Consider the following 25,733-nt stretch of genomic DNA (forward strand, 5'->3'; position numbering starts at 1 on the left):
AAATGACGTTTTGGGCTTATTTGGCGTCCAAGATGATATCTTTTGGGTTCGAGGCCTTCTACAATTATGTTCGGGAGATCTCAAGCTTTCTTTCGAGTCATTTTGGGTCTGTTATAGAGCCATGATTATCCAGAAACATGGGATTCTTTGTGGCTGGGCAGATTTCTCAAAGTTAGAATATGATGTATTTTCTAGTTATCTTATTCTATTATGTTTTCTTGTTTTATTCTAAGATCTTTTCTAGGAAGTATTTTATTTTCTAGTAGTGTAAATAAGGCTATTTAGCCATTAGGGTGGGGGAACGCATCAATTTGGAGAACTTAGCTACGCTTTGACGATTTGTATTTTTCCTTCAATGTGTTTTTTATCCTTTTTCAATTTCAATAAAAATTCCTTTTGTTTTATAGTTGTTTGTAACTAATTTCCATTTGCTAGATGAGGCCACAAGCCTTACCATGAATATGTAGTCTTTATTTAATTGCTTATGATATTATGCATGTGTACTTTGAATTATTAATTGTTGTGTTTAAACTGTCTCTATATCTGAATACTTAGCCACCAATTGGATGTTTAGATAAATAATTGAATGCAATTCGGTCAGAATATCACCGGAGGATTGAGTATTGCTTATTGTGATTGGTAATTGTAATTTCACCTAAGATGAATTTCATGTTCTTAGGGTTGCATGGTTTTTCAAAGGTTTTTTCACAAAACTTAATGAGTCTTATACGTTCATATTTGATCTGAATATCATAGAAATATCAAAGTAGTATGATTTTGTAGATAGTAGGGTTTAAAGTGTTAGAAATTGTAAATGTACTCTATTTTCTTACCTATTAAGTACTAGCTTGCCTCTCCGTACACACTTACGCTACAATTTTATCACTAATTGAACTAATTAAAAAGAGAAGTGAACATTATTGCTAGCCTATTGTAAGGCTTAACCCACTTCTCCACCACCTTAGTGCAAACAATATCGTTTGTTCAATAAAAATAAAATAAAAATAATGGAGTGCAAGCATTACTCGCCAAAACCTACAAAAGTTCTGTGGTTGCTACTGCTGCATCCCCAGCCAGCGGGCAGATACGAAGCATGTGACTCAATGTTTTGATTCTTCTGCTTCTGCAACGACGGTCCCGGTTAGAAACTTGGGATAATCTAGTATCTCCTCATCTTCTCTCAGTTTCTCCGGTCTCTTGGATGCATTTTGAGCTCGCCGGTACACCCCAACTCGAATCCTCTACCTTCCCCCTACGTACGTTTCAATTATGTGTATCTTGAAGCTCGAATACTGCAATGAGTGCTTACTATGTATGGGTTTGTAACTAATTATATGGCATCAGATATTGTGATACAATTAACATCAGGGTTTCGAAACATGACATACGATTTTCACAAGCAATGTAGCATACAGTTCGAATAAAAAGAAATCTACTTGTAGAAAGGTTTAAAAATATGTCCTAGCTTAATTTTCTATTGGGGACCGCCCGATTAGCGTTTTGCAAATTATAATATCAAGTCAACCTCACAGTAGGTTGATTGCTGCTGTAGACGAACGGTTCTTTTGACAGATCTACATTATGCGTCCTGATTAGCTCCGTGGCGATGGCATTGAGCTTTAAATGTGCTTCTTTGGCTGCATCAGCATCTCCTGCCTCCTTACTAGCCTCTGCAGATGCCATGGAACTTGCACTCGGAAGATTAGATTCAGCTGGTTTATTGCTATTTGCAACAATAATTTCTGCAGTGCTCTCTGTTTCTTTTGCCAGGACAGCATTATGCGCTCTCATTAGCTCTGCGACGATGGCATTGAACTTTTCATGTGCTTCTTTGGCTGCATCAGCATCTTCTGGTTCCTTACTAGCCTCTGCTGATATCATGGAACTTGCACTTGAAACATTCTTTGGTGTAACCTTCTGACTCCTAGCATTGTGCTTCTTGCCGCTCATATGTTGTGACATCACCTTTGTATTGTTGGCACCCTTTTGGCACATTTCACACCAAAACTTAAAGCTACTTTGTTTTGCTACATCTTCATTTCTCTCCAGTCCATTAGCCGTTTCAACCTTGTCTTTATTCTTCAAACCCCCTCCACACTGGTCTTCTGGCATTGATGGTTCCTCTTTGTCCTCTTTTGAAGTGCCTTGATCCTGCAATTTCTGGCCTGAACCATCACCGGTTTCATTATGGTCAAGCACTGATTTCCTTACTTGTTTGGCCTCTAATTTAGAGCTTGTGATACCATTCGTCTCTTTAGGCTTAGAAAACTGTGTAGATGGTGCATTCCTGGAGCTCTTGTCCAGTTGCTGAGCTCTCAATTCCACTTCCTTGGCCTTGTGCTTCTTACCGTTTATGTGTTGAATTAAGCCTTTCTCAGTTGTTTCGCTAACCTGGCACAGGGTGCAACTCCATTCCTCCCTGGGTTTCTTTTTCAACCCAAATGGAGGCAGCTCACTAGAACCCACTATCGGTGGCCTTTTCCGCTTGCCTCCAGAAAGATTTGGGTTAGGTTTTTCCTGCAACAAAGATATTTATACACAGTACATACCAAGGCAGTCTTTTAAAGTTTAATGCTAAACATCTGACCGATGGTAAAAACCTAAACAGCATTTCCAAATATGAAGTGCACTACCCTCTGCTGCAAATATAGAATGAATAATAGAAAAACAACTTGCAGTATTCGTAAGTTGAAAAGGCATGACAGTGACTAGAAATGTGCTGTCTAGCAAATCTGCAAGATGTGCTTCAATTTTGGATAGTACATTGCTGTTGCACAACTCAGCCAACAAATGAAGCTAGTATCAGTAGTATCTATGCAGGCACACTCATTCGCTTGACCCTAATAGCATTGAGTAAAAAAAAAAAAAAAAAAAATCAAGATTCGAGATAATTAAGAAGGAATCTGTGTTTCCAAAGTAGTTATGCATAAGAGACGACATTTCTCACACAAGACCACTATAAAGGACTGCTGCAAATGCATAGGGTAACCTCCTCCAAGAGAACCCACAAATGAAAATTCAATTTCCAACGATCCACCAGAGCCATTAATCCTGATTATTCTGTTCCTTGATCAAACTGATGTCACTATAACAATAGTAAACGATCCTAGTATATAATGATCTGGGACAAATAATCTACATGATGAATGACTATGATGCCCCATTGAAACTGACTTCTAAAGTGCTGATCCACAAGCAAAAGGACTACCACATGCATACATAGCAAACCAATATAAACCTTGTTTGTCAATATTAGCATCGGTTAAGGACACAGGCACCTTAGACAATGCAGACACTACTAAGAACGCATAGTCCTCTTCCTCTATGTGTTGTAATTGCAAAACAACGACCCGAAAAGGCCATCCTGCAAACTCGAAATGTTTATTTTGCACTTTCGTACATCGTAATTCATGATTCAAGAGACATTATACAATCCAAAACAAATTGCGGATCTTGGGATGCAAATGATCATTCATTTTATCATTTACTTTGTCACATATAAACAGTAAAGCATAAACAGAACACTGTCAAATCAAAAATAAAAAGTTTTAATGCGACTGACCAGTAAGATCAACTTGTTCTTGCTGCTGAGGTCTGAAGGAGGAGGAAGTAGCGGCGGTGATGACATGAAGCCGTTGATCATAGGTTCCGAAATCAGCAGTGGCAACGAGAACGAATCAAATGCGGTAGACAGCGACTTGAAGTCGTTGGTCACAGGCTCCGATATCGGCATTGTGCCGAACGAGAATGGTTCGAATACGGAGTTCTTATGAGTAGTGAACCGCGTTGTGCCGAGTCCTTCAGCAGGGGCTGTTTTCATAGCCAACTCTCTCTCCAACTTGAGCTCTCTCCTGACCTCCGCTTCAAGCTCTCGCCGTCGCAAAGTCTCAGCAGCGATAATGTCCTCCCTTATCCTCTCCTTCTCCGGCCGGAGGTCCATCATCCGTATCGGGTCCGGATTCCGGAAAACCGGTTGTGGCAGCGTAAAATTTGGTTGGGCTGAGATCCCCGGTACGGTGGAAGTAATAGGAGCAGAAGTTTGGCCTGTTCGGATAGATTAGCTCAGTGAGACATTTTACCGAGCATGTGGTGGGCAAAATTTGAAGCGGAACTCAGAACGTAAAGGTTAAATTTACCTTGCGGAGATGGACGCTTGGTGATTGCAGCCATTATCAGGTGCTTTGCTTCGTACTGGAGTCGAGTTGCATGATCTAACAACTCCCGCGCGCGTTCAAGGTCTGCAAATTCATCAGTTGCCGCCATGGTTTCACCTCCGGCGACGCCGCTAGAAGGTTGTTGCCCCGAATTGTGAAAGTAACGCGCTGTTTGTCTCTGCTTGGGGGGATGGATTTTCGAGGGTTTTGATTTTTGCGTGTTGAGGCTTTTTTTTTTTTTTTTTTTTAATATTTTTATATAGGGATGCTGTCCTCTTTCATGTTAATTTCTGTCTTTTGATCTTTTTTTATTTATCCGATCTGACGGTTAAAAATAAAAGGTGTGAGAATAAAAAAGAGTGTGCAGTGTGTAGATATCACATCTCTTTATTTTTTATTTTTTAAGAAATGATATTATCTACATTAAAATATAAAAGGTGAGTTTAGCCGCACAATGAACTATATTCTTTAGGTGTCTTAAGACAGAATTTAGGTTTTGAACAGTGAATATCATCTAATCCTTCAAACTTAAATTTTAGGTCTAAAACATATTAATTGTGAAATGCTTTCAACGTAATTTTATTTACTTTTGAGTCAAAATGTAAAAAACAATCAAACTTCAATACACAAACTAATAAACCAAACTTTAATACGCACACCAACCAAACTTTAATATACAAACTAACCAACCTAAATTCAATACACATCAACCAAACTTCAATATACAAACACCAGTCAAACTTTAATATACAAATCAACCAACCAAACTTTACTACACACCAACCAAAATAATTATAAAAGTTAATTGTTGCTCGTAACACCATGCTTAGAAATCGCAACCAAAGCCTCACATAAAGTTTCATCTTCTTTTTTCTTCCAATTTGGACCTCTTGCGTTTTAAGGATATAAAAATTATATGAGTAAGAAATTGATTTTGTGTTTTACATTTTTTTTAAAGTAAGTATTGAACATACACAAGAGTATTACGTTTTTGTGAAAAAAAATATGTCGTACAAATGACATATAGTTAGAAACCCTTCCCACAACAGAAAAACTAGACTTCGCATAGTGGAGAAGCTAGCTTTGGCGGTAGAGAGAATGAGCAGAGACTATTGTTGTTTTGCAAAACGTAAACGAACAGACCCTAAATTTTCACTTTATTTTTTCGTTCATTAATTGAGCCATCAATGTTTGACTTCAGATTGTAAACAGCACAATTTTAGACTAAATTTTAGAAATGTTTTGAGAAATTATGAATTTTTTTGAATAGGATACCAAACATACACTAAATTTTTTTTTTTTTTTCCCCTGATAAATTTGAGGCACCAATGTTTGACTTCAGATTGTAAAGAGCACAAAACTGGCTAGAGTCTAAACTACATATATTACCCAATATTGAAAGAAATATGTGAGATTAGAGTGATGGCCGAACGTTATCAACAGGAAAACAACAATATCGAGGCATCTATCGGCCACTTCAAGCAGTGTACCAAGTGCTCTTTTGTTGACATGGGTTACGGGAGTTGCTATGCATCCGCAATTCTTGATCCAAAGCCAAATTTACTGCACACCGATGGTAACAAATTGCTGTCGAGAAAAAGCTTTCACGGATCAGTGGTGCACAATGCAGAAGATGCAAATCCCATAGGGTCGAGTCCAGGGACAAGTGAGTACCAATCTGGCAGTGAGATATTTCCAATTAAGCTGATGGAGCATAGATGACTGAGGGTCTTATTATGTGACCAGAACACTTGATTCGAGCAATGCTAATCGGTTTTTGGTGAGAGTAATCTTCTCTTCTGTTTCTGCTGCCTTTTCTTGAACTCCATGGACAATATCTTCAGGAGCTTTCTCCACAAACTGCATGCGCAAAGCTGATATTGTCAGAGGTATGATATGTGTGCATACATGACGAGCATGTGAACGACTATGCTAAAGAAAGAAAGGACTCAACATAACATGCACGCATCATAACAAGAAATTACTATCACTCACTTTTATTTGTTTTCATTTAACACGAGATGCAAACAATTTAACGAAACTCCAGATGATGTATGTATCAAGCGGGCAGAATTGATGTTGGCAAAAGTTCCAAAATTTCCGGTTATCCAAAATTTCTAAACTCATCTTACCAAATGTTTTAGGTTTTTATTTAATTTTGGTTCGAAATCCAATCATTTCAGTCAATGGATCCTTAGGGAACAAGACACGTAAAATACTTCTCCGATCAATGCCAACTGCCAAGCGCTTAAACATGAGTTAAAAATATTCATACTTTAGGAGAGCTGAGCCGAGCTTTAAGTCCATCATATTCTGTCTGCATCTTGGAAAGTCTCTTAGATAGGCGTTGGATTTCAGCAGTAATATCAATCATGTCAGCAAGAGGGAGATATGCCTCTAGCCCTTCACCAGCTACAAGATGGACTGATTGATCCGCATTCCCTGAAATAAAAGACATCCACCAAATATATGCCTCAGCATCAGGTCATATAAAGCCATAAAAATAAATGACAATAAACATGAACATTTCCGGGCCTTGGCCAAATGGAAAATAATCGATGAAGAAACGTGCCTGGAGGAGAATCGGTAAAATGGATGTTTTGTAAATCTAGCCTGGAGAGAAGAGCTAAAACTTCCTTTTCCTTCTGCATCAAAATATAAATAAATATTTAAGCGAGTTAGGGGTAATGATAATTATGTCCAAATAAAAATCATTGCTGGAGAACGAATACGTACCCGTATGTATTCAGTGACTTCTTCATTTGCAACTATAGATGCTGATATACGCTTTACAGGCTCAACAGAATATTCTGCTCGAGCATTTCTGATAGCTCTAGTCTAAGAATAACAAAGAAGAAAACTTAGTAATTTAATCAGCCACTTTTGACTACAAGAAAAATATACAAGATAGCAAAAAGTGCCAGTTGGATTTGGGTACGGACCACTAAACAAGAAGGATGAAGGAATATCCACTCACCAAAGCCTGTAAATTTTCAAAATTTTTAATCGAATTGCTCTTCCTTGGAAGTGAAGTCAGTGGCCATGGAGATACAATAAGAGCTTCTTTTAGGTAGGGGAGTGCCTGTATCAAAGCAATCATTCATTTTAATTGAAACATTATCGAGGACAACAGTACAATGAAAGCAAACAAGCAGTCCACCCTAAATCCTAAGCAAAAGCTTTTCCATTTAATAATTACACCATAAGAAAATAATAAATACCTTGTCAGTAGAGAAGTTGAATTCAACTCAAATGCTGAATATAGTGAACCAATTTTACCTGCCAGAGTTCCTCGGTCACAAATGGCATGAAGGGGTGTAGTAATTTAAGTATGTTTTCAAAAACATACAATAGAACTGACTGTGTGACAGAAGCAACTGAACCACCACCAGAGTGGTAAAGACGAGCTTTACTGGCCTCGATGTACCTACAGAAGTGAAATAAGTCAACAGTTGACAAGGGCGTAAATCAGTGCATCTGAGCTAGGCGGAAGATATCAACAAAAAGAAAAAGAAAACGGTTAAACATTCTTATTTTCTGTTATTTTAGTAAGAAACACTCACTTTCAATGATAAAAAAGAGCAACCTAATACTGGGGAAATCTTCCAGTCGTCTAGCTAGGCTAAACAAAGCAGAGTTGTACCTCAGTATTACACGGCAGCAGAAAAAATGAATACCAAAATACATCAGCCACTCCAACCATAATAAAATATAGCTGGACAGTAAACTCTGAAGATACTGAAGCCCAAAGGGAAGCCAAAAAACCAACTCATTCCACTAACGACCCAACTCATCCTGTGTTCCTCCAAATATTCGGAGCTTGAACTTCATGACACAAATATAATGACCTAACCAAAAAACCCAGCACAGGATTTTTCCTTTTGGCAATTCTGATAAAAGCTTTTGGTAAGACTAATCCTGAAGCTCCATTTCCTTCCAGTGGCATACATATAAAGTTTGGTCCAGCTGGTTAGTTGACCTATTAGAGATTTTATTGGCCAAACATCAACATGCTAGAAAATACTTAATCATAATACCAATCTGCATTGTTATCAGCCACAGAAACCAAAATGAGTACAGTTTCAGAAAGTATTTTGTGATTCAGAGGTTTCTTTGGGGAGGTTCAAAATCTTTTAAGGTATACAAGAGATTGACTTTATATAAGTGAAAAATATATTTAACATTATCACTCCTAATCAGTCAATTTTTATTTTGGACAGGAAACCTAGAAAAAGTAAAGCGAGATCCAGCACCTTTGTCCAAAAGGACAAGTGGCCCACAAGCAGAAACACAAGGGAGTCGTTCAGTGTATCCAATGGACGTGGATAAAGTAGCAACCAAACCCAAACCAGTAGGCAATGGGTGGAAATGCCCATGATGTTGCTATTGCCATGCAACACTTCAAACTCCTGATATGGGATTCTATACCCCACTTAGGCTGGGTGTGACTGAACCAAACACATGGATGAATTATATTGGGAGATATGGAGCACCAGCGCCTGCTGGTTCTGACACGTGGATTACCCTTGCATAAACTTTCAAAGTCAGTATTCAACTTAAAACCAATTGGCATTGGGTGGAAAGTCTATAAACATTGAAGATTTCCATGCAACGCTTAGGATCCACAAAGATTGCATGTTCTCAATAAACGACTTTGGAGTGGTATTCTGCCAGTTTGTGTTTAAGTTGCTTAAAGAGATTTTTTTATTTTTATTTTTTAAATTTGTAATGGGACATAACATAAGACTATGCTTTTGATTATTATCTGGTTGAAAACATTTAATGGAAACTCAAAACATACCAATCAGCAAAATCTACCCAAAAGAAATCATCTCTCTTCCTACATCTCCAAAGAAAAATTTGTCATAGCTTGTGGTGACTGTGTCAATAAGCAAATGAAGTTTTGAAATCTGAAAAAGGGAGAAAAGTGAGTCGTTAAACAAAGAAGTAAAATCAACGGGCAATGCAGAAACTTAACCTGACAAATATCTTACCACCCAACATTCTGGTAAAGGTAGCTTGTCTAGGAACTCCACTTTGTCAAACTGAAAAAGCATTGCCTTGATTTAAGAAATAAAGTCATACCCATCATCCTATAATGTAAATATAACCTAATGTACAATAAGATCGAAATTTCCAAGATTTAATAGAGAAACGCAAGATATATTGATGGGCCATGATCTGATATAGCACCAGATGGACGCATCTCATGGAATGAGGGAGAGAGAGTGACTAACACATGTACATGGAGAATCATTTGGTTCCCATTCAGCCAGTGTGTTATTGTCTTATTTAACACATTTTATGGGCAGATTCAGAAAGTAAGAAAGAGGAAAGACAGCCATCTCTTTTATGACTTGCAGAAAGCATAAGAGGACACCAAGTGAAGTAATTTGTAAGAAATCTACTGATAATTTTCAATTATAAAAGAGTTGCATCAAACGCCGACATTAAGCCTTTGCCCAAGTTCTTTAGTAATTGAGAACTCGCTAAATCATTCAGACACGTTCAGACATGATGTGCCTTGCAGACAAGTTTGTGATACATATACGAGCATGGGGCTATCTTTAGAGATATCACGTCAAGCTTTCGTGAATCCTCAAGAGGAAGTCATAATTTTAGAGATACATACATGATACAGGATGGAGCATAACAATTAACTAATCATAAGTGGAGCATTTTCTGGTCAATCCTTAAAAGAATAAGTTATACTTCATAGCTCAGCACGAAATCATATGACTTGAGATAGTTTAGCAAACAAACCTTAATAGAAAGTATATTTTCCCAAATTGATGCATCGTTTTGACTGGGTAAATTGTGCAATACAAATTTTCCAGCATTCCATAGTTTATTAGTGAAGGCCTTGTTGGATGTCAACCTCTCAGTGGATAAATTAAGGTCCTGGAAAACAAGACCAAATCAGCCAAAATGGTAATTGTTTCAAGATATTAACATGCAACAGCTGAAGACTGCATACACATATTTCTGGTCAGCAAATATAGTAAAATACTGTTTGTTTTTAGAAGCGATAATTTTGTATAAATGCAGAACTGACGCATAAGTAAAGTGACAACAACACAAACCTGGCCAGCAGTCCCTAGAGCAATTGTAAATCTTAAAGCATCTGTGCCATATTCCTTGATTGTATCTAAAGGATCTATTACATTCCCCAATGTTTTCGACATCTTTCGACCCTGAAATAATCATTACATTATTTCATATATCTGAATAACAGACACATAAAAGTAGAGTACAATTAGAGAATGTAGTAAACAGTAGGTTATAGCAATGTTTTCAGAGGTGAAGGTGTAAGTAGAGGTATTTACGGTCTCAGGGTGAGGTGTAAGCCTTTCAGTTTTTTTTCTGTATTAATCAAAATAATAGATTGGATTTTCGGTTTAATTTTAATGATTCTTTAAACTTTTCTGGGTCCAAGAAGATTTCTCTGCTTTCAATTCAGCTAGAATGTCCATTTGGGAGTTTCGGTAAAAGAAATCCATTCAAACGGCTACATTTCACATGTAGGAAAACACGCCATCCTCTCTCTCTCTCTCTCTCTCGTCAGATCTGGTGCGAGCGTCTTTGCACTTTCTTCGGCAAAGCGAGCACCTTTGTGTTGTGTACGCTTTTCTGACTTTTTGCTTAATTATGCTAGACCTCGTGCTACAAGGTGCGCAGAGGCCAAGCCATTTTGCGTTAATTCTCACCCAGAAATTATTTAAGAAGCAACCATGCATGAATTGTGAAATGCAACTGGTGTCTTATCAGAAATTTTGTTGGAAGCAATCTGGAATATAGAATATTAAAAAAAATCCAAGAAGGACAACCCAATAACCGTGCTAATAATATTTTCAATAAAAAGACAATCATACTGCACGAGCAAAATACAAAGAGGAAGTCAGGTGATCAAGAAGACCACCCAGAACTGAAAAGAAAACTAACAGGAAAGAAAGAGAGAGCAGAATCAGCACTCTCCCAAAAGATTATTAAAATAGAGAGGCTAGGACGTAATCAAATTAGCACTCTCCCAAAAGACAATCAACCTTGCACACCATGCAAAACGAATCAACAAATTAATGACATCCACATAATTAGGCACTTCATTAGCAAGGAATTTTGACGATCCTCAAAGTAGGCACACAAGAGAGAGGTTGGGAATAATCTATTTCACACTCAAGAAGAAATGACAAGCTAAAAGGACAATTAAAATAACATATCAACATTGATGCAGTAGTATTTATCGTGCACTTTCAACTTACTTGTGAATCCCTGATGAGACCGTGTAGATAAATGTATTTAAATGGTACTGTCCCTGTGAACTCAATTCCCATCATGACCATCCTCGCAACCCAAAAGAACAATATGTCATGCCTGTTCAAACATGCAAGCAATAATATAAACTTCCAACAATCTTTTCAAATGAGCACGCTTGATCACCAATCACCATAATAATAAAGTTTACAAACCTTCCAAATTTTTGTAATAACCTATCGCAATTAGTGATAAATCTACACCCCCTTGCTCAAAGGGGACAACAATCCCAAATATTGGGAATGGACTGGGCTTGAAGAACAAATCTAGAAACAATTATGTCCATTAAGAAACCAAGAGCCATACTAAAATTAGTGAGATCTAGGAGAAGCATCCCTAAAAGAGAAGATGGTTAGTCTTGATGGCAAAGGAAAGGGAGATGAGGAAAGCACAGGAAGCTGAGGGAAGTAGGTGTCTAGGAGCTAGGTATGGAAGGAGAGGTTTATGGAGGCTTAGAGAGAGAAAGTACACTAGGCTACTTATTTGACAAAAATTCAATTTAAATGCAGCCATACATGGGAAAACGAAGACAGATGGCAGGCAAATGCTTAGCATGGGATGCACATACCCAGTTTCAAGCATTGTTGTAGGATAAAACCGCTTAAAATCCTCAACTGATTCATCTGGCCATCCAAGAGTACTGAAAGGCCACAGTGCACTGTGAAAAGGAAAATATGATATATTTAGTCAAACTACAAAGCATCTCAAATATATGAAACCTTGCAATAAATATATGAAACCTTGATGTGGATTAAAAAAAAGAGCAAGTATACATTAATTGTGAAATCAAAAGCTTCCACATGCAGCAAAAAGAAAACACTAGAAATTTAATAAAAACTATTGTTACCTAAAACAATGTTCATTCTTTTGTTAAATACACCAATATGCTGCTTCATTGCTCACAAACCAAACATATTGAATCAGATATTAGTTAAGTTTAGAAGTTACCAAATTAGTTCGGTATTTTAGTTTGAAGGATCATGTACAATTACCATTACAACTACACAAACAGTCATCTTGGTCACATAATCCCTTCAAACAACTGCGTTAAAACTGTATCCATGGGTTAAGACAAAATTGCTAAATAGGGCATGTTAAATCTCAAATCCTGGAAGCGTTGGCTAGAGTCTTCAAAGTTTTAGGTATTAGATGAAAGAAAATAGTAAAGTCCCTCTTAACAAGAATGACAATGTCAGTCTCCGCGTAAATTTCATGGAAATTAATTTTAAAGCATGAAACTTTGAACAATTCGGAAATGCTAGACCAATTAATAATGCATCAATTAAACATGGATTTCATGATATAAGACACATTGGATGAAAATAGATTGTCCCACTGCCATCACAACATACACAAATTTGGAACTTATTGCGCAAGAACTGCTTGATTTCATGGAGCATGATTGAGTATAAGCATTCTAATGGAGATATTTAAAATCATTTTTTGTTTCCTTTGGTAACTGGATGAAGTCTATTTAATGACATCTCCTAGTTCTAATTCTTTTTCCTACCTCCACTCACCACTTGAGCTAACATCCTTTTATATTCTACATAGCACAGAACATGGTAATATTACCTACCCAAAATTTAGGCAGCTTTCATACTTTAAAAGTAAAGCGGGACTTTTCAGAGTTTCTAGAAAGCAATTTCACAAAAACTTTATTAACTGGCAATCTTAACTGGCAATCCTGTAAGGAACAAACCTCGAAAACCATGTGTCAAGAACATCCGGATCCTGATATATTTTTGCATCTTTTCCATACTTTTCTTGAGCTTTCCCAAGCGCTTCATCCTCACTCCTTGCAACTATATATTCTTCTTCACAATCTTTACCCACAATGTACCAAACTGGTATTCGATGACCCCACCACAGTTGTCTGCTTATGCACCAATCCTTAATATTTGATAGCCAGTGATTGTAAATCTGTTATTTAATAGAAGGCACAGGTGTGAGTGAAAGAATATAGCGAATCTCTCCAGGTAAGCCACTGCCTAAATGGGGAAGAGAACTTGTTGCATTAATGACATAAGGTACCCAATTTGCGATGCAATACAAAGAAATAGAAATGTAAAACAAACTAGACCCACAATGCACAGAACAGATATCAGCACTCGTGCTTGGTACAGAGTCCTATTGGGCATGAAACCAGCGACTTCCATCGCATGCTTAATTAATCTATTTTATTAGAAAAAACCTTTTTTGTCAACTAAAGAGTACGAAATGTCAATTATGCTCCCTTTAAGTTTTAATTGAGTTAATATTTAATCAGATTTAAAAATTGAGGTTAACTCCGTAAAATAATTCACTGTTTAATTAATCAATTATGCTTCTCCCACTAAATTTTCTCTTTCTGCATCATCGATCAGATGCTTTAGCTAAAAATTAAAAAAAGAAGAAAAAAAATTTATGCTTCTAGTCATAATAAAAGAAAACAGCTCCATAGCTTTTCTTTTTGTACTTGAAGGCTCCAACTGAAAAGAGAGGAAAACTACATGTTGGTGTCCCAGAAGAGTCAATATGAGGCCAAATAGCGCATACCTTTTCAAATCTTTCAGGTATAATTTTCAGGTCTCCTTTTTCAACAGCACTAAGGGCTTTCTCAGCTAAGGGCTCCATGGTTACAAACCACTGCTTGCTTACTAGTGGCTTTATAACCTGATATTGAAAGAATTGGAGGACAAAAGGAAGAATGTATACATAATAAAGGTAACAAAATCTTTATAGAAAATCACAATTTTTTCAAAACATAGTTCAAAAACCAAATGCAAAAAGCATTCAACTCACTTCTCCACCACGCTGAGATCTGGGAACTCGTAAAGTATGCGGCTCTTTCTTCACAGCTAAACCAGTCTCCTCCAGATCTGCCCAAAGTTTCTTCCGGGCCTCAAACCGATCAAGGCCACTGACAGAATCACAGGTTTCATTACCAAATATAAGATATAGGATAAAAGATAAAGTTCTCCAATAAATTCATGTTCACAATCCAAGAACTTATACAGCATTTACCAGTACAGTCCGGCAACCTTGTTTAGCGTTCCATCCTTGTTCATGACATTAAGTATTGGAAGACCAAGCTTTCTTGCAAGATTGTAATCATTATGATCATGTCCAGGGCTTATCTTTAGCACGCCAGTGCCAAAGTCTTTCTCAACATGCTGCCAAAACAATTAATGGTCCACAAATCAAGTTATTTACCTGGAATTATAAGAGAAGCAGGCAGGCAGTCAAGGCAAATAGCGGACTGGAAAAGCAAAAACAAATATCTATCTTCCGGTTACATTACACATTTTCTGATTACAAATGATGCCTTATAAAGATGTAAAGCAATATAGGCCCAGACAGCAGGCCTTGCACCACCGTCTGCAGAAAATATAACGACGTAATTTGCATAATCCTCTTGATTCAGTTACCAAATCAGATGGAATTTTCCCAAGGACAGAATTCTATTTTACTTTTTCACTTTTCAAAACATTATTCTTATATTACTTTGCACAGACATAGGATTCTAATTAATTACGTATTAGTATTGGAAACAAAAACTTACAGCAACCACTTTATAGTTCTGCAAGGACATAACCACAATATTCCTTGTGTTTGTTTTATATAGCAGGGAGCATAAAGGAAGCTTAAAATAAGTATTCTTCCACATTACAGACGTCACAGCAAGTGAATAAACTGAAGAGGTGCATCAAGAAAAAGAAAAAAGAGCACTCAATTGAAATGGGGAATAACTAAGAGGTAAAGAAAGTATTCAGGCAGGCACCAAAAAGAAAAACAGAACAAAAACACAACACATAAACCTAGGTAAGGGACTTGGTAGAAGGAATTGCACACAGACCCATGCCCAGTCGAAGAGTCTACCAGTACCACTAATAAATTCACTCCCATATTAACTTTCTGCTTCTAAACATCCCTAGACATTACTGTTAGAGCATGATACCCATCAGAGATCTCAGCATCAGTAATTGAGGTTTGGCATCATACTAACAATAAAATTACAACAGCAAATACAATGATGATATAGAAAAGTAGTCCAAGATGCTTTACCTTGTCAGCTATGATAGGGACGTGACGGCCATATGTCAAAGGCACTATAGCCATTCTATTAATATATTTAGAATATCGATCATCCCGCATGACATTATAAAACATTAGGAACCATTTGGACTAACAGCTAGTACAGCAATTAGTGTTTTAGTGTCCTTTGGCAAAGAAGAATAGGAAAAAAAAACTATAAAATGTGGATTAGGTAAAACAGCTGAGTGAAATTTCTAAACATACGTCCCTACTTGTTCCTTTGGGTCACATATTAAGAGTAGCTTCTGGCTTGTGTTTGGCATAGAGTGAGCTGTCGGGGAGTTTTTAAAAGAATAAGGCCCATATGCGTTGTGCAGGTTTGGACTCCATTTGGGTGCTGTGGTGGGAAAGGAAGAAGTGTTTAAGATAGGGAAGAAAAGTTGATTTCATTGTGGGACAGTTGCTTTCTTGCGGCCATGCTTTCCAAAACACTTTAGGTATGTCCCCTTTAGTATGACTTATGACTCATCTAGGCTGGTCTATTGTACTGGACTAGGTGTGGCAACTGTATTATGCTGTTTAATTGGCCTATGTCTATGTGTGTGGCTTTGATGGTAGCCTTTTAGGTCACTTAGTTCATAAAGTGAAAATTTCAATCCTTGTTAGTCTTTGGCATTTTTCACTTTATAAATAATGAGGGTTCTTCATTGAGAAAAAAAAAAGAGAAAAAGAAAAAAAAAAAAAACTCCTTGGATTCAAATGTTGGTGAACATGACCCGTAGGAGTAAAAAGATCAAACATATTAGAATTTCCCAAACAGGGAATCCAATGTTTGTTTATAGAGAGCGAAATTTCAACACTCAAAACAGGTATACGCTAGGGCTTCTTACACCTCGATTTGTTGTTAATTAAACAATACTAAATAAGGAGGAAAACAAAGATAACCATGTAAACACAAACTTAGGTTTCATGTTGTAGAATTCAGAAAATTAAACAATATATGCACAGACCTAAGACCATTGTGCATGTACCGACTTTTTAAAGTAAACAATACATGAATAAAATCTAAATACTTAAGCACCATTTAGGCCTTCACAACAAAAGCCCAGGTTAGGAATTTATATAAAAAGATTAGGTACATAGATGTTGGTCCAAAAAAATCAAAAGCAATGTCTAAAAATATTTTACCCGATAACCTTTCTAAATTGCTTAAACATTATTTACCATAAAAGAATTGTCATCACCTGGTCGATCCATAACTAAATTCCTAAAGGAAGCCAGAAATGTAAGCAAAATAACCCTACCTCAGGATGTACGGCAATAGCTACATCACCAAATAATGTCTCCGGACGTGTTGTTGCTATTGTCAGAAAGTCAGACCTAAGTACAGAAAGTAACAATGAGAGTGCATAATGTAACTCGGAAAATTGTTAGAACTCACCCATAGAAACACAGCAGTAGAAGAATTTACAAACGAACATGTTACCATGTGCAACCGAGTTTATCAATAAGTGAACGACGGCTAAAGATCGTAAAACTTAAGGACTCCCAAAATCTTGTAAACAGTAATCATCTTTTTGTTGTAATATTAGTTAGTTGTCAAATACAAAATAAACTACCAATGTTTGAACTATGAATGTCACAGTTATTGTACCAACAAATTTTCCTCTCTAGAGGGATAAAGTTGTTTTTTTTATATATAAAAAATTATATTAAAAGAGGAAAAAAGCAGAGACAACAAAAAGGGTGGTTAAGCAAACCACCCCAACCAGAAACCGGAAGAGAAAAAGCCAACTCTCAGAGCTGAGTGGATTTACATAAGATCTGCACTAGCAACCATATATCAACAGAATATTTTGCACCAGCACACAGTAATAGCACAACAGAAAACATATGCTTCTACACTCTAATAGACCATATAACGTTAAGAACACATTTCATAAAGGAATCAGAAATGGTCAGCTGGCAATTACTTTACACCTCCAGCAACACGATACTTAAGATAATAAAGAGTTCCGGATTCTTCATGATATTCTACTTCATGTTCACAAATATTAAGGGCCATGTCAAGTATTGCATTTTAAAGCACAAGCTGAATCGAGATTAGAGCGTAACATATACATGAGACTAGATGAAACTTACCAAGTCAGAAACGGCAGTCTGTAGACTAGGAGACCAATTCACCATGTAGGACCCTACGTATATACAAATAACAAAACAATATACATGTAAGTCACACTTTCTTGTGACCGATAAAGCTACAGCTTACTCTTCCAAAATCAACTCAAAACCAGAGGGAGAATTTCAGGACAAAAGTGTAAAATAATAAGGTTAATATAAATTCAACTGTTCTGACTAGAGAAAATGTTTGTTTCAGTCACCATAGAAATGTAATTGTTGTAATACACAAGAGAGCTAATTCCTTACATCTTGACTTTTGCTATTATTCAGAAGAAAAAAACTGTCAGCTTATTCATTACTGAAGACTTCAACATACAAGAATTTCTACGAAAATTCTGACATACCAGTTCTTTATAAGATTAATATGTCACCATATATTTCAACTTTTCACAAATAATTCAATTCTTTCAAATTTTCACAAACAGAGAACACATCTAACACGAAGCTAGTAGCATATTCGCAGTACAAATATGTCACCATATATTTTCTAAAATGGCACCACATAGATTAATGAACAAAATATCCTTTAACAGAAAAACTCAACCAAATACTGACTCAACGAATCAACGTAATGTTTCACAAAGTTGGCACGCTGTAGAGCATATATCAGCTTATGGTTACAGACAACCAGCCATCCCACATGTATGATGATAACTTGAAGCTAAGAACTTCAAATGATGAGAAAAGTTGTCACAACATGAAGTAAAGAATAACAAAAACTAAAGGCAATGGATGGGATTCAGCAGCAAAACAAACCCACCTTCAGAACTGACACAGGCCACAACAAAGTTCTTCAGAACCTAGGATTATGGAAGATCTTTAAAAGGAACTTAGGGCTATACCTTGATAGATTAAACCTTTCCCATGAAGTCTGACAAAGGCCTCTACAACAGCACCTGCATGGAGTAAAAGGATATGAGCCTTGACAGATGAAGCCCTTTCCTTCATAATGAGTTTTGATTTTTTCAGAAAGAAATAATAAAAATGATCACAATACAAACATTTACTAGCTCCTAACAACATTAGTGACCTTTGAAGTTAAAACTGCTCTTTTTTATTACATCTTGAAGCCCTAAAGAAAAGTTTTAATAAAGTGTGCATATGCAAGGGGTTGTAGCTCAAGTGGTTCAAAGCATTTACTCATGAAACCGAGGTCCTAGGTCCGGTTCCCCCCCCCCTCCCCCAACCAATCAATAACTTTTGCATATATTAGTAGACGATTCATAGGTGCCCTGTACTCCACATGGGAACTTGCCATACCGTGCCCCCTTGGGGCTTACATTTCATTGATACTTTCTCAATTGATTAGAGTTCTACAAGATAGAAAAATGCCTTACGACTTAGCTGTTCATCAAGGGTGAAATGCTCTCTATTCCAATCACAAGAAGCACCAAGTCTTTTGATCTGATTTATGATGGTTCCACTATACCTGATATTATAATCTATTAACAACTAACAAGTATAAATGGAAACAACAAATTTCATTGGAACATTAATGGCAGCAATTCACTTTTTCTGGGAATTGTATTTGGTATAAATTAGTAAATTGAAAATCTAATCATATATGGTTCCACAAATTTTGAATATAAAAGACAAGAATTCAGAACAGAATCATAACTACACAAGATTTTACTTCAAAAATAGGGATGCTTTTTGAAATGAATGACTGGTATAGGGTACTTTTCAGTAGAATCTTTAACTTAGCTAATCTTCAGAAGCAGAATAATGATGATCATTCATTCATGCTGCAGGTATTAAATTATGAATAGTAGGAATCAGTCAATTTACTTTTTCTACATTGCCCACCCAATGTTGACTTGTGAAATGAGACTTCCATACAATCCTAGCTTGCTTTCAGGGTCTTTCATGAAGTGGGCATTCTCCAAAAAGTCATCTTTACAAATAAAGAACTAACTAGATATTTAGAAGAGATGATGCACAAAATTAAAAGAGAAACCTAACATGTTCAGTAGATATGCCACAGGCCAAAGTATATATTTATCAGTGATTCAATGTACACCAAAATTGTTTTCCATGATTTTTCTCTTTTTTAAAAAGAAACAATATTATTTATCAGTGATTCAGCGTATACCAAACTGCAAAATAGCTTTATAAAGGCCATAGCAACATCCTGTACAAGGAATTCTACATGATGTGACAAGAAACAACAGTTTTTCTCTCTTTTAACTAGCACCACAAAAAAAATAGTACGGTAGAATGCACGAAAGAAAGAGAGAGAGAGAGAGAGGATAAACAATGGAAGATAGATAAGAATATATACTTCTCTTTCCACTCCCAAACTTTACTCACAAACTCATCTCGACCCAAGTCAACCCTTCTAATTCCTTCAGAAGCAAGCATTTTTTCCACAACCAGCTGGTAGAAAAAGATGAATATTAGTATGAGCAAAAAAGTCAAACTAAGATAGGCAAGTTACGATTCTTATTAATACAAAAAGGTGCAAATTAAGACAAAATCAAAGCCAATGAACAAATATAGATTCCGAAATTGACCAACAAAGTTATCATTAAAAAACCAAATCCCAATCATGAGCTCAAACAAATAAAGAAAGAATCAGATCAAAGCAGTTTCAACTCTTCCAGAATTTAAAGGAAGTTGCAATACAAGCAGTTATAGAACACAGAAAATTGTAAATGAAGATGATGTAAAGTATTGCAATAAAGATGTGAAAACAGTGGAAATACTTGTCTTGAAACACAGGCTTCGTGGTACAGAGACAAACCTGAGTTGCTATACCAGCATGGTCAGTCCCAGGAAGCCAAAGTGTTGGTTTCCCCTTCATCCGATGATATCTAACCATAATGTCCTACAACAGAAATTAATGAAAAGTGAATAGAAGAAGTAAGCAGCAGTAAGAAGCAGTCGAATTAAAATTTAGGAAAATTGAACCAAGTTCATCCACATTTTTTCAGACAAAAGTTCAGTAATTTTCTTTTTCTTAGATTAGGTCCTTCTAACCATTTGACAAATCCAAGCCCCAATCATCATTAACTACAGTAAAATACGGGTTTGAAATCCCACAAATTAAGGTATTCAAAAATTGTAAAAATCTCAATATTTAAGAGGTTTATTTGCCTACAGGCTACACTACAAGGCCCAAAGGTACAACTGACTTTGTGTTGACACTTGGGATTACTATTTTTATCAGCTATGCTTTGATATTCTGTACAAAATCTCATTGCACATGTAGTCCTTAGTTCTTCCAATTCAATTCCAATCTTTCAACTTCGTGTACCTATATTTAGATATTTCAAAATATTTTCCATATCTTAGTCAACTATTATTTATACAACCTTGCACCAGTATGTGCAATTAAAAAATGAACACATTCTTGGGCCACACGTGACAGATGAGCAACAGTTACCTATGCCTAGAAAACTAGAAGCATGGCTAGGTGCAAACACTAATATGCACTTCAACAAAAAATGACAGAGAATGATAAGATCCAATACTTATAAACAAACACCTTTCACAACCTCAAGAGTCACAAACATCGCATGCCCCATATGTAGAGAACCAGCAACATTTGGAGGCGGCATTGAGATCACAAAAGGATCACTTCCTTGGCCAAGGTTTGGCCTAAAATAACCTTGAGACTCCCACCTAACAATCAAATGAATTCATTAACATGCAATGATTGTACATAAAAAAATAGACTGGTAAGCACCACTTAATAGAATCTGTAAACTGGCATGTGAAAGTACAGGCAAGAGTCAAGACACACATGCAGCAACATAATTTCTTTTAAGTTGAAATTAGAATGTGTTTTTCATTATAAATTATTAAAAATTACAATCACTACATAATTTATTTTAAGTTGAAATTAGAATGTGTTTTTCATTATTAAGTATAAAAAATTACAGTCACCACATTAAATACATGCAGAAACACCATAGGCTAATGCAGCATGAAACTGAAACTTTTATCACCGGTGTAAGTCAGAGATCTGACAATATATCTGAAACAGCTTCTTGGAACTTAATCTTTCATACTAATGGAGAGCAATGGCGTAGATCAATTATAAGTAGGAAACGTAATAACACGTAAGGTACCAAAAAAGTGATTCTCTCTTAACTATGCCACAAGAAACCCAAGTGCTCTGGAGGCATTGGGTTTGTGGACTTCCATAGGAATTAAACATTAAGAATTTCACTCAGTGATAATTGGATCAACATGGAATATGGAGTTAGAAGCAAGGTTCTGAAAGACGCCAGACGCTAGTCGGGCGGCGAGCTGGGGCCTAGCGCCTAGGCGGCTAGGCGGGTGCCTAGGCGGACTAGGTGGATTTAAGTAAATCTATTATATTTTGTGTAAATAAGTGTGTTTATACTTAAAATATATATAATTTCATTCTAAACTACAAAATAGAATGACATATATACTATGAAGTATTGGAACATAATTAAAATATGGGGAACATGCATACAATGTGTATTCATTTAAGCATTCAACAAGTCTCTTACAATTTATTGAAAAAAATAAAATGCAAAATGAAAGTTATCTATTTTTTGCCTAAGTGAGTCGCAACCTAGGCGGTCTAGGTGGGTGCCTCAGCAACTCTAGGCGCCCTTTCTTAATTTTCAAACGCCTAGGCATTAATTGGGGCGGTGACCAACCACCTAGTGCCTAGGCAGGGCCTAGGCAATGCTAGGCAGGGATTTTTAGAACAGTGGTTAGAAGTTTAGACTGGAAAACTAGCTTGGTTGTCTTATACACCAAATTCCGAAAATGAAAAATAATCCAAAAAATGAACAAATACTTTTAACTTTCATAATAATTTTGGTATCCAATTTATTTTCTATACAACAACACCCCATAAGTATCAGGACTAGCCCTGCATAATGCATTTCAAGCATCAACAAGAAAACTTGAAAAGATGTCAGGTGCACTGCAATAGTATCACCTGAAGAAAGATTGGTGACTGACACTTCAAGAAAGATGTCAACTGTGAACTCCAACGCAAACATTTTCCCAGAAAAAAAGTGCTGGCCTCCTGAGTTGTATAAGCTACTTTCCAACGATTGAATATACTTAAACTTTTTCCTCAACTCTAGTTCAAAAAATGGGAAAACTCATCTTTCATCCCAACAAAACAACTTCAGTTACAAATTTGGCATATACATGACAAAAAGTACATTACACAATGAGGCAATACAACATCACATAAGCAGAGCGGTCCAACTAAATATACTGCAAAGCCTCAAATTCAGAACTAACAGTAGAACGATAGCATTATATCAGATAACATCAGACCCTATAAATCCAACACCTGCCTTCAGATACAGAGGCTTCCCCAATTCACGTTAAGGAAAAAAAAATAAAAAAATCGACAGTGAATTTTAACAAAAAGAAAATCACAGAGAATGCGCATAACACCAAAGCACCCGTACTAAAGCTGTATTTATTTATTACTGTTACCCCAATTATTGGTCATAACAGAAAGAAAAGCTTATAAGAAACAATATTACCAATTGTATATCCGCTCTTCTGAAGTAAAATCAAAGGTCTTTGCAATCTCTGGAGACGTAAACACACCATTCTCGGAAGCAGCAACTGAGACAGAACAAGAAATGATAAATGCACCATCCAATAAATTCTACAAACTTCAACGAACAAAATTCTACGAATTAAAGTGATTAAAATTCAAATACTTGATTGGTTAAGCTCAACAATCGATTTACATGTAATTTCACCCAAAATTTGAGAAAAGAACATGTGACAGAACAGAACAATGAACATCATCTCAATGATACAAACTATACTCTCAGAAACATCCAGCTCAAACATGATTTTGATATCAAGAATAGATTTGAATGTAGAACAAGATATGAATTAATAAACACGGAATAAGGGAACTACAGGATGTACGATTAACCAATTGCCCTTACTTTATCTTAAACTCTTTGTTCTTTGACACTACTTACCCTTCTAGAATTCACTCTAGTCTAGTCCCCCATTCTCCGTGCAAGAATTGTATATGCATAGAAAATGAGGACGAGAAGTTGGTGAACACCTTCCAAACTAATCAGCAATATATACATTGTTATCTTTGTTTAAGTATCCGGTGCACGAACAAAAATTTACTAAATTTCTATGATATTCAGGGAAGCATCTTCCTAGTGAAAACAACATCATTATGTGATAAAATACATATGTAATATGATATCTTGATATGAGTATCTTGGTTAAAAAAAAGTGGGGAATAAAGTTCGAAAAGATACCGCAACATAAAATACAGTGTAATTCTAGTCTCATACTGATGTTAACCATAATGCAGGATTGCAGCTATACTGAGGCCTATCCGTGTTTATAGTGTATACTATATATACTATAAACACAACAGGTGTCCTCCTTCCAACATCTTACTTCACATTACGTGCAGTCCATATCAAAAAAGTTCATGGGATGAATTATAACACCTCACATAAGACTGAATCTAAGCAGACATGTTGAAGAAAAGAAAAATACATTAAAAATTTCAATGAATACGAAAGAAATGAGTTTGGTAGTACCTTTGCCCTCTTTCTCTTAAATTGAACTTTATCCTTCACTCCCAATCCTTTCCTAGCGGTATCCCTTTTTGCTACAACCTGCGCTTCCATGTTCTGATCTCCAGAACCATCTTCTTCACCAGAGGGATCGTCTTTTTCATGAGAATTCAGAATATTCTTTTTCTTCTTCAACATCTTGTATTCCAATTCAGTCATATGCAAGCGTTGTTCTTCTGAAGATTTGACAAATTGGCATTGGGCATCAGAAGGGGACTCAAGCAAAAGAGCAGTTCTCAGAGCGTATATAGCAGGGACACCTGGTATCTGCAAGTGAAAAGATGTACAATGGCAAACATAATGAGCATCAAACCAAACTGTATAGAGGATTCAAAAAGGCCATCAACCTTGAGAAGTTTCTGACGAAGATCAACGTGCTGAGTAGCAACAAAGAAGTGCTCGGAATTACTTTGCCCAACAACATCCAAGATGCAATCCTCAGCACTTGCGGGACTCCCATGATCACACCTTGCAATAATAAGGCTATTAGCAGCTTAAAGAGACTGTGAATACGAAGGACCAAGCATCGGACCATGTTGTTTCAACTCGGCGAGAGCGCATTTGGTGGTGAGTAGCAGGACAGGGGCCCCGAGGACATTAGAGATGGCCTTGTTGGCGGGGGTAATGCGATTGGTGACGAGGTGGTGCACGAAAGTGACATCGCAGAGCACCTTGTACGGCTGTCTGAATCCGCAGCATGCTGTGTAGAACCTCACACTCTTCCGGTGACGCTTCTGCCTTTTCACTCTCATAATTCTGTCCTAATAATACTGCCCAATAATCCTCCCAGTCTTCAAGCAAAATACAATTATACTTCAAAATTAAAACTTTTTACAGTTTCATAAATCAAATTTCATCAAACTGAGTTCAAGTACTCTAAACCCTATATATATATATATATATATGCGTGTATATGTATCTAAAAGATGAAATTTTTACAGTTCCACAAATCAAACAGACACCTAGAAGAGCTAATTCAAGCTTTGCCGCAAAATTGAAGAAGAAAAACGACAAGCTGAAGAGATTAGAAAGAAGAGGAGAAAACCCGAAGCAAAAGACCGGCTGGGGCAGAGGAAGTCTCTTCCGAAGTGGGCAGTTTCCGGCGTAATCTTGTCGAAAGGTGGTGCGTTGCCGCCGAAATGGTGATAGGAATCTTGTGCTCCGCTGAAATCAGAACGAAGAGGAGAGAAATTGGGCAAAATTGGCTTTCCGTTAGGTAACGTTAGGAAATCAAATTTTTTAAAGGGTGTATTCAATTTAGGGTTTAGGGTTTAGGGTTTAGGGTTTAGGGTTTAGGGTTTAGGGTTTAGGGTTTAGGGTTTAGGGTTTAGGGTTTAGGGTTTAGGGTTTAGGGTTTAGGGTTTAGTAGTATAATGATTGATATATATAGCGTAAGTAATGGTTTGTTAGTGCCTTGATGTTTTTGTGTTAGCGGATAAGTCGCTGGACTAAGAAAGGGTTGACTCCGGGTTCGATTCCCGGCGGTTTTTTCAGGGTTTAG

General features: G+C 36.6%; 4 protein-coding genes across 7 annotated transcripts; all 4 read right to left on the reverse strand.

The window, feature by feature from the left end:
• Positions 1 to 1,370: 1,370 nt before the first annotated feature.
• Positions 1,371 to 4,381, reverse strand: LOC137708448 (uncharacterized). Its single transcript, XM_068447533.2, has 3 exons — positions 4,137 to 4,381; positions 3,563 to 4,044; positions 1,371 to 2,517 (listed from the first exon to the last, which is right to left on the reverse strand). The coding sequence occupies exons 1-3, from the start codon at positions 4,261 to 4,263 to the stop codon at positions 1,516 to 1,518; spliced, it is 1,611 nt and encodes a 536-aa protein (XP_068303634.2). The 5' UTR covers positions 4,264 to 4,381; the 3' UTR covers positions 1,371 to 1,515.
• Positions 4,382 to 5,394: 1,013 nt separating this feature from the next.
• Positions 5,395 to 25,493, reverse strand: LOC137708310 (valine--tRNA ligase, chloroplastic/mitochondrial 2). Of its 4 annotated transcripts, XM_088689019.1 has the most exons (27): positions 24,642 to 25,493; positions 24,197 to 24,499; positions 23,153 to 23,237; positions 21,161 to 22,760; positions 20,407 to 20,490; positions 19,945 to 20,039; positions 19,001 to 19,092; positions 18,506 to 18,559; positions 17,624 to 17,677; positions 17,456 to 17,522; positions 16,787 to 16,862; positions 14,472 to 14,620; positions 14,250 to 14,367; positions 14,004 to 14,120; positions 13,168 to 13,388; positions 12,034 to 12,123; positions 11,414 to 11,525; positions 10,238 to 10,348; positions 9,918 to 10,055; positions 9,149 to 9,199; positions 8,956 to 9,064; positions 7,434 to 7,581; positions 7,132 to 7,236; positions 6,891 to 6,992; positions 6,727 to 6,799; positions 6,430 to 6,596; positions 5,395 to 6,014 (listed from the first exon to the last, which is right to left on the reverse strand). In XM_088689019.1, exons 4-21 carry the CDS (start codon positions 21,221 to 21,223, stop codon positions 8,969 to 8,971), a joined length of 1,788 nt encoding a protein of 595 aa, XP_088545145.1. In that variant the 5' UTR covers positions 21,224 to 22,760; positions 23,153 to 23,237; positions 24,197 to 24,499; positions 24,642 to 25,493; the 3' UTR covers positions 5,395 to 6,014; positions 6,430 to 6,596; positions 6,727 to 6,799; positions 6,891 to 6,992; positions 7,132 to 7,236; positions 7,434 to 7,581; positions 8,956 to 8,968. The 4 variants fall into 4 exon arrangements, with proteins under 4 accessions (XP_088545145.1, XP_088545144.1, XP_088545146.1 ...); XM_088689018.1 differs by having other exon boundaries at positions 21,161 to 21,287; positions 24,197 to 24,729; XM_088689020.1 differs by lacking the exons at positions 21,161 to 22,760; positions 23,153 to 23,237; positions 24,197 to 24,499; positions 24,642 to 25,493 and having other exon boundaries at positions 19,974 to 20,039; positions 20,407 to 20,459.
• Positions 5,889 to 7,463, reverse strand: LOC148689742 (valine--tRNA ligase, chloroplastic/mitochondrial 2-like). The gene is made up of 6 exons (XM_088688524.1): positions 7,434 to 7,463; positions 7,132 to 7,236; positions 6,891 to 6,992; positions 6,727 to 6,799; positions 6,430 to 6,596; positions 5,889 to 6,014 (listed from the first exon to the last, which is right to left on the reverse strand). The coding sequence occupies exons 1-6, from the start codon at positions 7,461 to 7,463 to the stop codon at positions 5,889 to 5,891; spliced, it is 603 nt and encodes a 200-aa protein (XP_088544650.1).
• Positions 22,866 to 24,984, reverse strand: LOC137707715 (uncharacterized). The gene is made up of 5 exons (XM_088688525.1): positions 24,746 to 24,984; positions 24,580 to 24,700; positions 24,197 to 24,499; positions 23,153 to 23,280; positions 22,866 to 22,896 (listed from the first exon to the last, which is right to left on the reverse strand). Exons 1-5 carry the CDS (start codon positions 24,982 to 24,984, stop codon positions 22,866 to 22,868), a joined length of 822 nt encoding a protein of 273 aa, XP_088544651.1.
• Positions 25,494 to 25,733: the final 240 nt, after the last annotated feature.

Source organism: Pyrus communis, chromosome 17 (assembly GCF_041283825.1).
Source record: "Pyrus communis isolate YQ-2024b chromosome 17, ASM4128382v1, whole genome shotgun sequence".
Lineage (NCBI taxonomy): Eukaryota > Viridiplantae > Streptophyta > Magnoliopsida > Rosales > Rosaceae > Pyrus > Pyrus communis.

Bases quoted from the DNA above. Each gene is read 5' to 3' on its own strand.
- LOC137707715 (XM_088688525.1), bottom strand. From the start codon at position 24,984: ATGAGAGTGAAAAGGCAGAAGCGTCACCGGAAGAGTGTGAGGTTCTAC. The intron at 24,701-24,745 runs GTATTCACAGTC...TATTATTGCAAG, and splicing joins GGTCCGATGCTTGGTCCTTC to GTGTGATCATGGGAGTCCCG. The intron at 22,897-23,152 runs GTAATATTGTTT...TTCTACTGTTAG, and splicing joins GAAGAGCGGATATACAATTG to TTCTGAATTTGAGGCTTTGC.
- LOC137708448 (XM_068447533.2), bottom strand. From the start codon at position 4,263: ATGGCGGCAACTGATGAATTTGCAGACCTTGAACGCGCGCGGGAGTTG. The intron at 4,045-4,136 runs GTAAATTTAACC...CTATCCGAACAG, and splicing joins CAAGCGTCCATCTCCGCAAG to GCCAAACTTCTGCTCCTATT. The intron at 2,518-3,562 runs GTCAGTCGCATT...TCTTTGTTGCAG, and splicing joins AGAACAAGTTGATCTTACTG to GAAAAACCTAACCCAAATCT.
- LOC148689742 (XM_088688524.1), bottom strand. From the start codon at position 7,463: ATGCCATTTGTGACCGAGGAACTCTGGCAG. The intron at 6,800-6,890 runs GTACGTATTCGT...ATTTTGATGCAG, and splicing joins AAGTCACTGAATACATACGG to AAGGAAAAGGAAGTTTTAGC. The intron at 6,597-6,726 runs GCACGTTTCTTC...CTTTTATTTCAG, and splicing joins TTTTACCGATTCTCCTCCAG to GGAATGCGGATCAATCAGTC.
- LOC137708310 (XM_088689019.1), bottom strand. From the start codon at position 21,223: ATGCCGCCTCCAAATGTTGCTGGTTCTCTACATATGGGGCATGCGATG. The intron at 17,523-17,623 runs TAAGTTTCATCT...TTTGTGAACATG, and splicing joins GACTGCCGTTTCTGACTTGG to AAGTAGAATATCATGAAGAA. The intron at 13,389-14,003 runs GTATGCGCTATT...ATTAAATAACAG, and splicing joins TACCTGAAAGATTTGAAAAG to ATTTACAATCACTGGCTATC.